The sequence below is a fragment of the Rutilus rutilus genome (genome assembly GCF_951802725.1).
Source record: "Rutilus rutilus genome assembly, chromosome: 9".
NCBI lineage: Eukaryota > Metazoa > Chordata > Actinopteri > Cypriniformes > Leuciscidae > Rutilus > Rutilus rutilus.
Genome location: NC_140223.1, coordinates 29,733,932 through 29,752,195, shown reverse-complemented (window position 1 = coordinate 29,752,195; position 18,264 = coordinate 29,733,932). Strand labels below are relative to the sequence as shown.

General features: G+C 37.4%; 1 protein-coding gene and 1 long non-coding RNA gene across 12 annotated transcripts in view; both read right to left on the bottom strand.

Annotated features, from left to right (window-relative positions):
• robo2 (roundabout, axon guidance receptor, homolog 2) overlaps positions 1-14,588 on the bottom strand; it is a 453,442-nt gene extending 438,854 nt beyond the window's left edge. For all 11 annotated transcript variants that reach the window (XM_084418220.1, XM_084418222.1, XM_084418224.1 and 8 more), the window contains exons 1-2: positions 14,491-14,588; positions 1,888-2,019 (exon numbers count right to left, since the gene is read on the bottom strand). In XM_084418220.1, the coding sequence (XP_084274346.1) occupies positions 1,888-2,005 (118 nt within the window). In that variant the 5' untranslated portion in view covers positions 2,006-2,019; positions 14,491-14,588. The remainder of the gene's footprint in view (positions 1-1,887; positions 2,020-14,490) is intronic.
• LOC311297245 lies at positions 11,342-12,537 on the bottom strand. The gene is made up of 3 exons (XR_014628784.1): positions 12,316-12,537; positions 11,521-12,165; positions 11,342-11,427 (listed from the first exon to the last, which is right to left on the bottom strand). It is a non-coding gene; the product is annotated as an uncharacterized lncRNA (long non-coding RNA).
• Positions 14,589-18,264: the final 3,676 nt, after the last annotated feature.

Genomic DNA, 18,264 nt, shown 5'->3' with positions numbered 1-18,264 from the left:
CCAGTATTGTTTTATAAAGAGTTTTATAGAGTTGTTCTATAGTCTATAGTATTTCATTCAATGACATGAGAAGTAAAAGTAATACAACTTCACCACTGGCAAAATGGGCTTTCAATAAAACTCGGCTGCCAATACAGTAGAAAGGCAAAATAATTGTTGAAATCACTGGTTCCTGGCTAGAGAAAACATTGAAAAAAGGCTGTTGGTTTCCCTTTTGCTAAATAGGTAGGAAAACTTCAACACCCATAATGCATTGGGCATGTTGTCGTCCAAGGTCATTCCCATCAGTTTGCTATGGATACGCTTGACCAGAGTCAAATACTGCCTTGTTGTAGATGGAAATACTTCTTAGCAAACTTTTTGTCATAATGGTTTAGTTGACTTGTATTGTTCCCGGGTGCAAGAATTCAAAGAGTAAATGTTTAGCGGGAGTGAGTTACTTTCGGTTTCCAGTGAAGGGTCCAGTGCGTTGTAGGCAGTGGATAAAAGCCACAAAGAATCGTAAATATGGAGAGATGTCACGACGTAAAATCTGAAAAACCTCTGTTTCTAGTCAGCATTTCAAACTGGATGACTAGAAACACAGTGTTTTAGGCCAAACGGAGCAGAAAAAATCTGAAAGAAACTGCTATTCTGTCTGTTTCCCCTATAAGGGATGACCTTAAAGGGACATCTTTGTACCCTATTTACATTTGGCAGACGCTTTTATCCAAAGCGACACATTGCATTTCAAGTTACACATTCTTATCAGTTCTTGCTTTTCCTTGGAATCGAACCCATGACCTTAGCGTTGCAAGCGCCAACGCTCTACTGTTTGAGCTACTATTTACCCATAATAGTTTTAGGGTACATATTACTGCTCTAAGGTATTAAAATGGTATTAAAAGAATATTTAATGCGTTTAAATGTATTGAATGTGCACTTATGTACTTCAAATCTTAAATGAATACAAAAAAACTGAAATAAAAGGCCACGTTAGTGTACTTAAATAGAGTACACTTTCATGGCTATGTTTTTTTAACACACTTTAATGTCAAATTAAAAGTTTTACTTTAAAGTGCATTTGAAATAATTGACTTATTTTGTCATGCTTTAAAAGTACACTTATTGGGATGTGTTGACTAACTTTTAAAAAGTGCACTTTATAATAATATCACATTAAAAGTTTTACTTTAAAGTGCTTTAAATCATGTTTTAATAATCTTTTGTCATGTTTTAAAGCACACAGTTCGATGTGTTGGCTAACATTCTAAAGCACATGTAAAATACGTGATTACAATCTGATATTGCATTTAAAGATAATATATTTTAATAATACAAACTAATATTGTCCTAATATTACAAATATATTAGTAAAATACTAATATTTTCCTAATATTAAAATATATTTAAATACAAGTTTCAATAGAAATGACATTCAAGTATGTTTTAGTTCACCATAAATGATTGCTAGGACATTCAAAAGTATGGTAAAAAGTTTGTTCCTGCTGCTGTATCATAAGAAACAAATTGACATACAGTATGACATACAACCAAAATCTGATAACAATATAAAAAGAAATCTGGTGTGAAAAAAAAAAAAGAAGGTTTTGTGCATGTCTAATTCACATTTTCTTTTATAGCTAAGGTAGCAAAAATCTAGGTTTTGCTTTTTTTTAAATCTATTCACACACAACAGAAGTATTTTACATGACCTTCAACCTTCAGCTTAAGAATACTGAATAAAATCATCCTTAAAGACACCTACACAACACCAGTCATTTTAGTCAACCTGGCCCAACTTTCACAAAAGCAGTGGCATACTTTTGCCGCATTCACATTGGCATTTGTGCTTGTAACATTCGAGGAACAAGCATCTGTGAATGATGAAGAAATATTCATTCTTACCTTGCCCTTGAGCATCCACTGAGTCTGTGCACAGGATCCACAGGACACAGGTAATGAGGAGGAGTGGAGGTCCAGCTAGGACACCAGCACACCTCGCTCGGTCTGGGTTGGCGGCCATGACACCATTGGTTACTGCCAGATAGAAAAGATTGAAAGATTTTTGTCAAGTGTACGGTAATTTGAAAATAATTAATTCAGTCTTTTATTCAATAAATTAATTGATAAAAATACAAAATAAATAAACAGTATTCTACTGTCAGTAGCAGTGTTAAGGTCAATGCATTACAAGTAACTAAAGAGTAATGTAATCAGATTACTTAACTAGTAAAGTAACACATTACTTTAAAATTTACAACAAAACATCTGTTACTTTGTTTTCTCATGTATTGACTGACAGCTCTCCTGTCCTCTTGTTGAAAGAAATCGTAAGCGTGTTGTAAGTGTGTGTGCTGTGTGTGAACATGATGATTATTGTAGATCTAGACTAAATGTGAACATACATTTACTCATTTACTCACTCGCACTAAAACAGATTTCAGTATTCATCTAAATTAATAAAAAACTGTGGAATGCAAATTTACAATATTATGCAAACTTCCAGTAATTAAATATGTTAAATAACATAAATACACTATGTATTTTAATCTCACTTGATTAACCTATGTCTTTGCTGATTATAGCCTTACCAAGCCTTTGATGATCAAATTCAACCATACGAATAAGCAAAAGTTACTTTAGGTACACATGTGTGTTGTTTTTATTTGTTTTTTTTCTGAAAGGTTTGTTTGAGCTGCACTCTCTACTGTACAGGTGTGAGTTTGCATTTCCTTCAGCCTAAAAATGATTTATTTCACTTTAAGTGTGAAAGGGCCTTTACATTTGTCAAAAATATAACTTTTTTGTTGTTATTGTTGTTAAAAAATAAACAAGCAAGCCCAGTCCAGATGAGAAAAAGTAACACAAAAGTAACTAAGTAATGCAATTAGTTACTTTTTAGGGAGTAACGCAATATTGTAATGCATTACTTTTAAAAGTTACTTTCCCCAAAACTGGTACCCTCAGCACTGCCCTGCCCTGACATTCATAAAGTTCATATTTCAAGTACTAAATAAAACAGAGTACAGTTCTTTTTGTGTGTTGTGGGAACATTGTGTCAGTGGTTAAACATGTAAAAAAAACACAAGTTTATGAATGTACCGAGACTCGTTACAAGATAAATTCCCATTTTTCTTAATATCTCAAAGGATATCTGAAAGTCAAGACATGTTCTGATATTACAAAACATTTATTTAGTAAGACAAGTCCAGTATGTGATTACTTCAATATCCAAGGACTAATTCTGAAAGAAAGCCGCGCGCAATTTATCAGAGGCGACATTCCCGCCATGCAAGACGTAGCCAAGCTTTCTTTTTTAATTCACTGAGAGTAAGACGACTGCTATGAAATATAACTCGCGGTCTGGAATGTCCCACTCATTAAACACAAAGCTTTTATGAACCAACAATTCATCAAATTTTAACGATATGTTTGTAGAGGCGCATTCAGGCCTAAATTTATGAAGTTACCATTACACTTAATGAAGTATCATGTCTTTATGATGCCAATAACTAAAACATGCCCAGCTGACATGGAGTGCGGTTTAAGTGAAAAACTGGCAGAAGTTGCAGCTCACAATTATTACTCAGTAGGCTATATGAAATGGAGGTTACCACACACGTTATGTATGAGACATTCCTCATTGTCGGCTGTGGCAGTGACACAATTCTTAAAGTCCCTAACATGCTCAAATGATTGCAATTAATGCAATGCAAATGAAAGAAGCAATAGCATACTGTAATGCAACACAAATCCATTTATGGATTTTATTGATTTCTCTGTTCAGATATTCTCTCTTTCACAGATACTCAGTCTGGCTCAGTCAGACCAGTGATGTATCATGCCTGACTTGGTTCACTTTGCCATCACTCACCCTTACACTTCTCGACATGCTTGCCTTGTAGCAGAGGGTAAATAAAATCAATAAGCCTCCATTTCGCATCACAACTATTTAATTTATTTCTCCATCAATAGCTCCTTGGCTGGAATTAAAAGCACAGGCATTTGCATATATACACAAGTCAAGACTGAGCATTACTGAGAATGAAGAAATGAAAGAGACTATTTTTACAGTTAGAACGTAGCCGCCATTGACAGAATGCACATTAAACATATCGTAACACCATTGATATTATAAATAATAATAATAATGGTACTTGTAAAAATATGTCTAAAAAGACTGTCTAAATACAGTATGTCTTTTAGTAGTTTAATAAAAGTTTCTGCATTTTATATGAAGCAGTTTGCCTCATGGGAGCTGCTGTTGCTGTTGAGCTGTAGAGAGAGAGAGAGAGAGAGAGAATTACCTGTGTCTGTGCACAGTGCAGCGTCTTTCTACTTTATGACGTGTGTCCCCCGCTGAAGTTGTGAGTTTAATTATTTAAAAAAGGCAATGTTACAACCCCCTTGCTGAGTAATATAATGTAGCGATTCAGTAGTGAACTTAATCTCTTAATAAAAGTCGCGGGGCAGCGTTGACAAGAAGTTTCTGTTGTCTCCGAACTGTGTGTGCAGTGATGTAGGCCTACGTGTGCGCGTGCGCTATTAAAGCAGCGCATTAATACAGAACGGTGATAGAACTGACTTGGAACTACCTGTTTTATTTCACTCCCTGCAGGCAATCAGAATCGCGTATTCAGTATAAAAAAACCAGCACTGATTAATGATGTGCTTTTTTTATCTCTTCCAGTAACTGCATGAAAAATACAGACCATCACATTTCTAACACAGATCACCAAATAGTAATTAATTAGCTTGTCATGACTACACAATTTAAAAAATATATAAAAAAAAACCCACACACTTTCATAATTCTCAGTATGGCCACAATAAATTAATAACTCCAGTTAATAAAATTAATAACAAATATGCCTATATTACAAGTATATCCATTCATATCTATCTTAAATGCTAAAAAAAAAAGTAAATATTTATAAAGTTTGACTCATTTTGACTTCCACACATACAGTATACTCGAGTACATACTAGATAGCAAGTCTCAACATGCCTGATTTTTCACACACAAAAAAAAACCCACATTAGCCTTAGCCTACCATCCAGCTAGATGGATGTGTGTCAGCCTGACAGTGTCAGGTTGTCACAGCAGTCTTATGGAGAAAGACAACCAAGATGCAGAATGACCAAGCGATAGAATTTTTGACAATACAAGGCACAATAGGGATGGTTAAGAGTGAGGATGATCCAAATAGTAGGACAGGGCAGTCAACAGGGGAAAGGCAAGACAGACGAGATCCGACCCGGGCAAGGATATGCTGGAGAATTGAGAAGATGGAGAAGCACCAGATAATGTCTGGAGATCAGGCAGTAGCTTGAGGAACCAGAGGCTGAAAACTTTGAGCTGCAACCAAAGCTGTATCAGTCACACTACCTGGTCTTATAAGCAGCAGCCAGGATGGAGGACAGGAACAAACACAACAAGAAAAAGCGATTACAGAAGAGCAATAAGCTAATTTAACTGAAAATAGAAAATAATAAAACATTTATAAATACTAGAAATAAATAACTGAAGCTACAAACAGAGAAAGGCCAAATCAAAATAGAAACCTAAAGCAAACTCAAAAGAATAAGGTGCAAAAACTAGAACTGGCAGGAAACACTGTCTAAAAGCTCAGTAGACATGCAAGAATCTCATCCACTACATGCAACAAACCAGCAGAGACATGAGGGAAAGGAGCACAATATAAAGGGACCAGAGCACATGAGGATCAGGTGAGCATAATTAGTGAAACAAGGACTAAACAAGGGGGCGTGGTAAAGGGAAACAAGGAGGCGGGACAACACAAACAAAGACAAAGCCATGTGCTCAGACACAAGACACACAAAGAAACATTGAACGGAGACAAGACTGACTAGCCTGGGAAAACCCAGACAACTTCCGGCAAATTTAGATTTGTTCTGCAAGCAGTCTGGCAAAGAGCCCATTCAAGCCCATTTCTAATCCGTCGAAATCGCGGCACCAATCAGAAACGTTGGGGCGGGCTTTACACGATGACGATCGCTCTGATTGGTTTTAGGTCTATCCAATTGCGCCCAGAGGCATTTGAGCGATGTCCGTTGGTGAAGTGCACCAATTTTTAAATGCATTATTATATTCAAATTGCAAACACATGAGGACTCCATGAAAGACCCACTGGCAGATGAACGTGCTACTACATTTCTCTCCGAAACGGTAGGAAATTAAATTAGATTTAATAGAGGATTTTAACTGTGACAAGATGATTGACAGGGTGACAGGATGCACGCGACAGATCTGTCCGATAAAGATGACAAAGTAGTATGTCCCAAAGCTTGCCTACTTTTTGCTACACATTCAAAAGTAAATACATTTTCTTCACAAAAAGAGTACATACTTTTATGGCGTAGTGTAACTTAGGCGAATTGGGACACAGCATATGGCTTTACACGATGACGATCTCGCTGATTGGTTTTAGGTCTATCCAATTGCGCCCAGAGGCATTTGAGTGATGTCCGTTGGTGACGCCCCTTTGGAAATGAGCTATTAAAGAAGCTTTGCCAGACCATAACTCAGTTACTACTGAGAATGGTCTGGTTTTAACCAGGCTAAAGACTGACAAGACTGTCTGGTCAAAACCCTGACAGTATACTTGCATAGAGCAATATGCTATTTAACATATCTCAACTGCCAGGTTACATGTAGGCTATTGTTTTAAAATGTAAACAATATTATCTGCTAAATAACTATAAGATATTAAGATATAACAAACTTTGAAACGGGTATTGTGAAAAGTGCTACACAAACAACTTGATTTTGAAGAATTTGAAGAACTTTTCAGTGAAAACTCTGCCCTAGTATAGTCGACATCACAAGAACCATTCAGTTTCAAACCTGCATCTACACTGACAAAAGTAGGCGCCACAGAGAAGACTAATTCCCCTGATCAATATCTACTTCCACGTTGGGCTGGAGTTCAGAGTGGATGGCAGTGGTCAATGACTCTTGCTCAGAGGTCCGGGGGCAGTGCTGGACACAGGCCCAGGAGAGACAGATTGGTGAAGAGTGGGACGGCTACAGCCAGGCGCCTGGATTCCTGTCATCCTCTCCCCCTCCTCCTCCTCCTTCTGTCTGCTAGATCAACATGCGCCACGGCTCTCAAACACAACAACCTGTTTGAGATTAGCCATCGGATGGGCTGCTCTGCATAACGACATCCTTACAGGCATCCACAATTACATGGCTTTTATCTTGTCACGTCAGGATATGTTTAAGGAGCTGTCCGTGGTTCTGAATGCTGTTGGATCGGTTCACGCTGTGGAGGTGTGGACGCAGAAGACGTGCTGTCCATCGGCCTGTCAGAATGTAATTATGTGGGAGCCTCGGAGTGCCAAGACAGAAAGAAAGAAAAAAAAAAAGGAAAAAAACACAGTCGAGGTCTTGGAGGGCAAGTGTGCCACCGTGGATTTCGGCAAACATTTCAGCAAACTCCCCTGAGCGTGGCAGGCCTCTGCCAAATCACAAAACCGTTAGGCGCCTCGCTCAGCAGAGAGGAGATCTTCAATGGTGATGTTGACACAAACCAATTAAATTCTCCTCTGCTGTAAGCTTGACATGCTGTGATCGGCTTTGGGTGCTCGAGCCCCTGCCCTTTTTCAAAATTAATCAAAAGAGCCCTTCTCAAACAAATATCAATGATTATATTGTGGTCAATAAAACAAAATGCATTTGATTATAATTAACATGACAATGTGTACAAAACTAAAGTAGCCTAAATTAGAGTTAGAACATATCACACCAGTCCTCAGGTCTTTACACTGGCTCCCAGTTAGATTTAGGATTGATTTTAAAGTAATATTACTGGTATATAAAACATTCAATGGCCTAGGACCTCAATACATTGCAGATATGCTCACTGAATATAAGCCCAACAGATCACTCAGATCATTAGGATCATATCAGCTAGAAATACCAAGGGTTCACTCTAAGCATGGTGAGTCTGCTTTTAGCTATTATGCCAGCCGCAGCTGGAACCAGCTTCCAGAGGAGATCAGATGTGCTCCTACAGTAATCACATTCAAATCCAGACTCAAAACACATCTGTTTAGCTATGCATTTACTGAATGAGCACTGTGCCACTGTTCGTCCGACTGTTTGTACTGTACTGTACTGTATTTTATTTTATTTTATTTTTTTTTTTTTATTTTTTTTTTTTTTAAACTGTTTTAATTTTTTTTAATTATTTTAATTTCTTCTATGTAAAGCACTTTGAATTGCCATTGTGTATGAAATGTGCTATATAAATAAACTTGCCTTGCCTAAATTCACGTTTATTTCAAACTGAGGTCGGTGTCGTTGCCACAACGCGTTGCTATTGGTTGCGCCACTTGCGTCAAGTTGCGTGTGTCTTGTAGTGTGTGTGGACGGCAGGCGTAACCGTAGCAAAACTTATGCGTTTTAAAATGAAAATGCACTTGTGTCAACGTAGATATTCCACAGTCTGCTCGGGAACCGATGCTCTCGAGCCAAAATATAGTTATTTCAATGAGTATATGGCTCGACGGCAGGAAGGACAATTTTTTTGAACCTTTTTTTTTTTTTTTATAATAAAATGTGTGTCGATTCAATAAAAAATCCACATATCACATGATACAGTATTTCAAAATATTACATAATTCATTGAAGCCTGTTTGTCATATAATACACCGACCAATCGTTATCTGGCACAACAAGTTCAAATTTCAGTGGACAATGTGAAGTGGAGCAGTAATTTTCCAGTCATTCATAAATCGTTTGAAAATTAGATGGAAAGACGAATTTACATTTATGAAGCGATCTGAATCTGCGTCGTTTAAACAATGGATGCTAATGACTACAAAGCACTGCACAAAACCAGCACCAAAAGTCGCATTGATGGTAGTATTAAAGTCACTTTTTATTTAGTCTATGCATATTGATACACCGTTAACCTTGATCAAACTATCATATATGGTTAAATAAAGCTCATCAGGCGCCACCTACAAGCCTATTATGTGAAGTGTAGGCGGACAACAACACGCGAAATGGTGATGTGAAAGGACTTTAACATTTTTGTTAATTATGCAGCAATAGTATAATTAAGTACTGTAGCCTATCACTGGTCAAAAATTTGGACACATTACTATGTTTATGTTTTTTTTTTTTTAAATAAGTTTCTTATGCGCATCAAGCTTGCATTTATTTGATCAAAAATACAGAAAAATATTATTACAATTTAAAATAATGTTTTTCTATTTCAATATACTTAAAAAAAAAAAAAAATTCTGTGATGCAAAGCTGGATTTTCAACAGTGTCACATGATTTTTCAGAAATCATTCTAATATGCTGATTTATTATCAATGTTAGAAACTTTTTTTAAATTTATTTATTTATTTATTTTTTATCCGTGATACTTTTTTCAGGATTCATTGATGAATTAAAAAGTTAAAAAGAACAGTATTTAATTAAGTCTTTACTGTCACTTTTGATCAATTTAGCATATCCTTGCTGAATAAAAATAGCCTATTAATTAATTTATTTTTAAAAAGACAGAAAGAAAGAATATTACTGATCCCAACCTTTTTTTTGTTGTTGTTGTTGTTGTTGTCTTGCATTGGTGAGTCAGGCATTAAAAGCATCTAAAAAGTTGTCTTAAAGGCAGTAAACTATAAAAGGTATCAGTATGCATTCATCACTGGGACGTTAAATGAGCCCACATTTAAAAAGAGATACATGTAAAAATGAGCAAATGTCATAAATAAACTTACAAAACAAACAAACAAAAGATTAAAATAAAAATAAAATAAAATGCATTCATCACTAATATATGGGATGTTGAATAAGCCCACATTTAAAAAGGGATTTATTAAAAATAAGCTAATATTGTATAAATAAAACTACAAATCAAAACAGAACAAAACCAAAATGCATTTATGCAAACTGCATTCATTACTAATATATGGGATATTGAAAAAAGCCCACATTTAAAAAGAGATGCATAAAAAATACGATAATATTATATAAATAAACCTAAATAATAAAATGTATTAATCGCTAATATCTGGGATGTTAAATATGTCCACATTTAAAAAGAGAAATAAGCTAATATTATATAAATAATCATATAATAAAATAAAACGCATTTATCATTAATATCTGGGATATTTGTGATGAAAAAGATACATTTAAAAAATAGGTTAATATATATATATAAATACACATAATACAATAAAATGCATTAATCACTAATATCTTAAATAGCCCACATTAAAAATAGATATATTTTAAAAACAAGCCAATATTATATAAATGAGCCAAAAAAAATGGCCATTAAAACCTGTTACAGAATTAAAATGATTTCAAATGTTACTTTAAGCAAATTACAGTTTTTTCTGATTGCTTAAGCACATTTTTTGTAACTATTGGCTATTTTTGCAAAACTCTACACACAAATAAGAAAACCTTTCACCCAATTATCAAAACATTGTAGTTCTCTTGCAAAAGCGAACACAGCTAGATTAACTCTTCACACCTTCGTAAAAATGGTGTTTTCGTATCAAACAGTAAACACAAGCCATCATCTACTAAGCACACAATGTGCCAACTACACACTGATGGTATGAATACAGAACACATCTGGCTTTTGCTTTCTCTGTGTACAGATGTCAATTTGAGGTCATACTTTTGTCATAGTGTCATGTAAACATACAAGGATCCAAACTTCAAGTATTGGTGTTTATTCACACTCATCAAAACCAAGACAAAGTCAGAACACAAAATAGTAATTTCACAAAAAAAAAGAAAAAAAAAGACAATCAGCCTACATCATGTTGTCTTTCTGGGACCGGCCACAAAATTTTGTCCACATCGCATGCGATATCCTCCAGTCCAAGGCACCGGGGAAAATATCTCCTTGAATGCCGTATCCAGGCCTGACATGATGCCTGGTCAATATCTCCACATGCCTCCTCCATTGCCTGTAAAAGGGCTACCTGTTGATGAGGATGACGGTCGTACACTTTCCAGCGCCAGGCAGAGAAGGAGAATGAAGAATGGAGAGTATGGAGGGAGGTTGAGTGCCATGAAGGATGGGTGGTCTGTAAACCAGTTGCGGACCAAAGCAGCCCGCATGGAAACTAACATTGTCCCATATGATGACATATCGGGTATGCTCTGGTCTCTGAACAGTGAGCATGTCATGTAAGGTGTCCAGGAATGCAATAATGTGTGCAGTGTTGTATGGGCCTATGGTTGCATGATGGTGAACAACACCATTTTGGCTTATAGCTGCACAAATGGTTATGTTACCACCACGTTGTCCTGGGACATTGATGATGGCACGGTGTCCAAAAATGTTCCTGCCACGTCTCCTGGTTTTACTGAGGTTAAAACCGGCCTCATCTACAAAAAGTAGCTCATGTCCCATGGCATCTGCTTCTAGTTCCATCACTCTCTGGACAAGACAAAACAAATGCAACACATCAGGCCCATGCACAGCACTACAGTATGCACTTCCAAATTCAGAACCATTGACACTATAGCTTACCTGCACATAGTCATATCGCAGTTGCTTTACACGTTCTGTGTTTCTCTCGAAAGGAACTCTGTAAATTTGCTTCATTCTTATTCTGTGGCGCGCAAGTACACGACTTAGTGCAGAAATGCTTACACTGTGTATATTTTGAAAGATGGTGTCATTATCAATTATGCGCTGCTGTATTTCGCGCAGTCTTATTGCATTATTGGCAATCACCATGTTCACTATATGGGTCTCTTGCTCTGGAGTGAACATTCTTCCTCTGCCCCCAACATCTGGACGTCTAGCAATTCTGTAAAGTAACAATTTCAGTATTTTTGCATGTATGGTACTGTTGTGTTTCTCATTAGAGTATGGCAGTGCTACAAAGTACTTACCGATTCTCATTTCGAAATGTCCTAATGATGCTTGCCACAGTGTAGCGGCTCAAATTAGGCTGAACCCGTTGGCCAGCTTCCCTCAGGGTCATCCCATGGTTGATGACATGGTCCACTATTGTAGCTCTGATGTCATCAGTTATTCTATTTCTTACTCTTCTTACCCTTCCTCTTCCCCCTCCTCGTCCTCTTCTTGCTCCTCCTTGTCCTCTTCCTCTAACTTCCTCTAACCCTCTCGCTTCTTCAACTCCACGTCCTCTTCCTCCAACTTCTTCACCTCCACGTCCTCTCCCTCGGCCTCCTCGTCCTCTTCTTGCTCCTCCTTGTCCTCTTCTTCTAACTTCCTCTAACCCTCTCGGTTCTTCAACTCCACGTCCTCTTCCTCCAACTTCTTCACCTCCACGTCCTCTTCCTCCAACTTCTTCACCTCCACGTCCTCTCCCTCGGCCTCCTCGGCCTCCTCTGATTCTCACTCTTCTCACTCTTACTGCTCCTTCCATTGTACTCCACACAGACAGCTTACCTGTGGCTTATTTATAGTGCTTAGGCTGATTGCAAAGTGAACTAATTATCTAAAACAGTTTTCACATGTGAAAGTGTGCCAGACAGTTGGCAAAATAGTGTTAATGATAGCCATACATGTGTATAATTTTGCTAGGAGTGTGTTGGAAATTTGGTAATTGAGTGTAAGCAGTTAGTTGTGTTTAAAGTTCTGCAAAAAGAGTGCTGTGCAGTGAATTGTGCCTACAGTTTTGCAAAGTGTGTGTTACAAAATTGCAAACTGAGTGCAAAGCAGTGTTTGTGCTTTTAGTTTTGCAAACTCAGTGAGTGGTTTTGCTATATGTATTAATAGTTTTAGAAATTGTGCTACAAGAATCACGATTAGCGCTTAAGCATTCAGAAAAAACTGTAATCAAGAGGTCTCCTTCCACTGGAAGAGTCTCTGACATAAGAAAATGACCATGCAAAAAATACACTATACACATATGAATCACTGCATATGGTGACCAGATGTTTTGTGTCATAACTATATTGAAGCCAGATCAGAAGCCAGACAAGCCATGTTAAGCAAGTATCAGTGAGAGTGAGTATCAGCAACCTTTTTTTTCTCCCTCCACCAATGAAAATAGTTCCAAAAGAAGCTAAATCGACGAGGCTTACGTGTATCCAAGCAACAAACTGTTCTGTAACCATGCATATTTTTCTTGATCTGAGCTCTGCTTTTAATACCGCGCCACCACACCTTATGCTCTCCAAACTAAATAGTTTTGCTGTCAATCCATATGGCATCAAATGGCTCAATTGAATTGAATTGAATTGAATGGCATCAAATGGCTCCATGCATTTCTTACTGGTAGGGCTCAACAAGTTATAGTCAAGCAGACTCTTTCTGAGTGTAGGTCCACTCTTATTTACTCTTATTTACACTGTACGCCAATACGTTTAGGAGTCACCATCCTTTGAATAACTGTTGTCAAATTTTCATATGATACTGCCATTCTTGGTCTTCTGTATAAGGATAAGGACATTCAAAATTATACAGAGGAAATTATTGTAGAAAACCACCTCATGATCAACAATGAGCCCATTAGACAGGTTGCTTCATACACATACTTAGGTTTACTTATTGATAATTAACTTTCATGGGAGGTGCATCTGTGTTGAAAGGTGCAACTTTTTTTATATTTTACAGAGGCTCAGACTTTTTGGAGTTGCTCAGAGGGTCATGTTGCTGTTTTATCATGCCTGTATCTCACTGTGTAGCAGCCTGGTTTGGTAATCTGACATTTACCCTTAAATCTCATCTGAACCGTTTGGTGCGTACGGCAATGAAGATGGTTGGTCTGGGGGTTTACAATCTATATTCAACAAAAGTACTTTTAAACAGGCAAGGAAAATTACTCTGGACCCTTCTCGTGGGCTCAATCCAAAATTCAATCTGGTCGACGTTTTTGTACCCCAAGGTTTAGATACAACTACTGTAAAAATGATTGTGTTCCTTTGGCTGTTAAACTCTAGCGAAAAGGACACGACTGTGTGACTGTGATTGTTATTGGTGTGGGTATCTTGTTTTTGCCCAAAACAAATTTCCCTTAAAAGGGACAAATAAAGTATAAAAGTATATACTGATTCTGGAACCTTTGCAATTATTGGCCCTATGCGAGAGTTTTATAAAGAAAGAAAAAAGAAAAAAGCAACTAGCAAATGTCTTAGTATAACCACAGAGGTGGGAAGAATCTGGCCAAAACTCTGAAAATCAAGAAAAACAGTTGATTCTTTAACACACCAGATCTGTCAAGATGCTTTGTCTTCATAGGAATTTAGGTTGTGTCCCATTCAACCTGAATTCACCCTACAGAGACTGACAATGGATTTGCATAAAGTCCAACAGTGAAAGTTGATATGTACCAAAGCAGAAAACTCCCAGATTACGTACTGTATAATGATATTGAATAACACATAATATACACTCTAAAGTGCACTCAACAGTAATGTAAGACTAATGTGAGAGCACTGTGACTGACTTCCATCAACACGCCATGTGACAAACAACCTAACCCACATGCACAGACATAGATGAAGTTCCTCTCGCCTAGCTTACCTCTATCAGCAGGTGTCTTCAAAGCATAGCTTGAAAACGCATTTGCGATGTGTTATTCCCCGTGCTCTCGGAATAGTTTGCGCACGGTTGGAATTCCTGCCCTCTCTCACACACAACTGGCAAAGCACTCTGCCTTCCTCCCAGGCTCATCCCATCTGCAAAGCGAGGGAGAGAGATGGAGCTCACGAGAGAGAGAGAGAGAGAGAGAGAGAGAGAGGATGAGGCAAAGGAGAGTAAAGGAGGAGGAGAGACATCGTTTCGATAATGCAGATTGTCATAAGAGCGCTGCATTCCTGGTAATCCAATAGAAGTGAAGTAAAAGCTTCTGTCATTTCAACAGACTTAATGAAAGCAATTTGATTAGGTGGCCCTGCATCTGCACAGCTTCCTTCAGACTCATTGTTTCGGATTTGTGCCGGCCTGTCTCACTCTCAAATTAACTTGCCTTTAAATGTATTTAATGTTTGGCTTGAATACTTGCACGATTCCTGCTTGGAACGGTTCGGTGGAGGGGAGCCATTCAATTGAAACTGCTATTCTTTGAGTGAAGTGAAGCTCAACTGTTACAGAATGGGGCTAGCAACATCAAGGTCATGGGTTTGATTCTCTGGGGGAAATGTTTACCTATGTAGCTTTGCCTAATGGTGACAGAAAATATGACATCAGTAACCCTGTAAGGTCTTAAAACGGGGGTATTCAACATTTTTCAGGCAAATGAACTATTGATGGATAAAGAGATGGAGCAGAGACCTGGTACATATTGTTTTCAAAATACAAACTGTTACATTTTATACCTGGCCAAAAAAAAGTGTATAGTACCACAATTATATAAGGCCATGTTTAAAAAGAGATGCATTACAATAATGTGTTATTATTATGTAAATAAGCCTACATGACATAAAAATGCTTTCATCACTAATATCTGGAACTTTGAATAAGCCCACATTTACATTATAAAAACAAGTTAATATTATATAAATGAGCCTATATAAAATAAAGAGCTAACATAAATAAAACTCAAATAAAATAAGGCCTTTAAAAAATGTAAAAGAATAAAAAATATATTTTAAACAAATTTATCAAGAAATATCCTTCAATTGGAAAAGCTGACCAAAAGATTTTAAAGATACAGGTTTTAGCATAATAACTACTCTCTGTTGTCATTCATGCTAAGTGTCTTGTTGCCAATATATTTAGCACTTTAAACCACACGTCTTGCACCGGATATATAATACGAACATATACAAATATTTATGAATGGTAAAATTAAAATGAAACACTGTAAAAACTATCAAAAAAAAAGAAAAGTAAAGTACCCCTATTATGGTTTTTCAAATATTCCCTTTCATGCAGTGTGTAATAGGCTATAGCTGTTTATAAATGTAAACGTTCTGCAAAGTTGTAAAGTTGAAAGTGCACGATCAATAAAGTTTCTGTCTCCCAAAAGAAAGAATCGACTCTTGGTGCGTTCAAGTCCTCCTGGGAAGTTCGTACTTTACGAGATGGGGAAGTCGTGTTTACGACGGCAGGTGCATTCAAGTCACTTTCGTCGGAGTAAGATGGCGGTGTACTTTCTCTTAATTAATTACACAAAAATAGAGCAAGTTTCTTAAACTCTAGTTCTAGAAAATGAAGAACAAAGAAATGTGCATCAGTGCTTTGGGTTTTTTATGTGTTTAATTTATGAAGCCACTGCAAACTTTATCGTTACATATTACATTGTTATATTATAATGCCATCATATTCTATGCAGGCAATTAGCTTACTTCGCTGTAAAGAGAAAAGTCTAGCAATATCACTGTTAAATAGGCTACCTTTAAAGGGATAGTTCGGCCAAAAATGATATTTAACCCATGATTTACTCACCCTCAAGCCATTCGAGATGTATATGTCAATCTTTTTTCAGACGAACACATTTTCAGTTATTTTAGAAAATGTCTTAGATCTTTCAGTGGTTATAATGTGAAGCTATGGGGTCCACCTCCTTCAAGTCCCAAAATGTGCATGCATCCTTCACAAAAGTAATCCATCCGGCTCCAGGGGGATAAACGAAGGCCTTCTGAGGGTAATCCGTGCGGTTTTGTCATAAAAATATACATATTTAAAACTTTATAAACGAAAATAACTGGCTTCTGGTAGCGGTCGACGCGCGTTCACGGAGATGGATGCTGGCGTATGACGTAGGACGCGTTGTGACGTAGAACGAACGTTGAGTTTTGTTTTGCTCTGCTCTCTGGCTGCGCTGTCACGTTCGTTTTATGTCACAACGCTTCCTACGCTACGTCCTACGTCATACGCCAGCATCCATCTCCGTGAACGCGCGTCGACCGCTACCGGAAGCCAGTTATTTTCGTTTACGAAGTTTTAAATATGTATATTTTTACGACAAAACCGCACGGATTACCCTCAGAAGGCCTCCGTTTATCCCCCTGGAGCCGGATGGATTACTTTTGTGAAGGATGCATGCACATTTTGGGACTTGAAGGAGGTGGACCCCATAGCTTCATATTATAACCACTGAAAGATCTAAGACATTTTCTAAAATAACTGAAAATGTGTTCGTCTGAAAAAAGATTAACATGTACATCTCGAACGGCTTGAGGGTGAGTAAATCATGGGTTAAATATCATTTTTGGCCGAACTATCCCTTTAAGTATTGTGGTATTCCGCGATGTTTCTCAGTGACACGCCCCCTACTCATAAAGATCGGGGATTAAAGAAAATTCCGAGCTTCCCACTCATATTTACGGCATTGTAGTGGTGTTCATATACATTCAACTCGTAAATATGATCGAGAAATTACGAATAGAAATAGAAATTACGAGATGACTTTAATGCACCATCTGAACCGCCAATACAAGTCGTTTTTCATTCGAATCCAACTGATTTACGGTTATACGTCACTAGAAGATTAATTTGCATAACGCCCGCCTATGTTGTACGTTGTACGAACTTGAACAGCCCTCAAATGTCATTTTACTGACAACTGCTTCTCAAAGTTCAACGTGGGATTCGCAAACCGCTTGCTCTTGAAAGATGGGTCAGTACCCAGTTTATTTGGACCAGCTTGCTCCTCAGAATCACAACCTGTAAGTATGAATAATTATTGATGTATATATTTTCTACCGGGTGTTCAAAATACTTTAGTGTTTTATATTGTGTAAGTTTCCAGCTAACCTGCTAACTCATGTTATCACTGTCTTACTGAAATACTTCTGCTAATCAGCTGTGGGCCACTATTACCTAAAACTCTGTCCATTAATGCAGATTGTCTGTTGTTCTTACTATGAGTAAAGATAAAGGATGGAGCAAGATTTGTTTTACAAATGTTTGTTACATCAGTCATTCACGTTAGTGCTGGGCAAACATGTGCACCGTTATTGATACAGTTATTGATACAGTTCCCGCGTATGCACTGCAATAAATTAGAAAAATACACATCGGTTTGTTGATGGACATACACTTCTTAATGCTGATGGTGAGGAATTACAGTTGCAACATCTCCTAATGTGCCTCAAACTGAGTAGTGTAACACTGAGAAACACCAGAGCCCGTCTACGGAGAGCCTGCCCACTCCCTATTAAGTCCTATTGTACCGAATTTTGGCTGTAGTACCACCAGAGTTCCACTGGGGGCGATCGCCATGAGTGCAAAATGAATGGGAGTCAATGGGGCTAGACAGCTAAATTTGTCTCTTTCACCCGATTGCCGTTGAGAAATCTCAGATCTGATTGTAGATTTTGCAAGTTCAACATGGGTTTTAGGTCGAAAGTT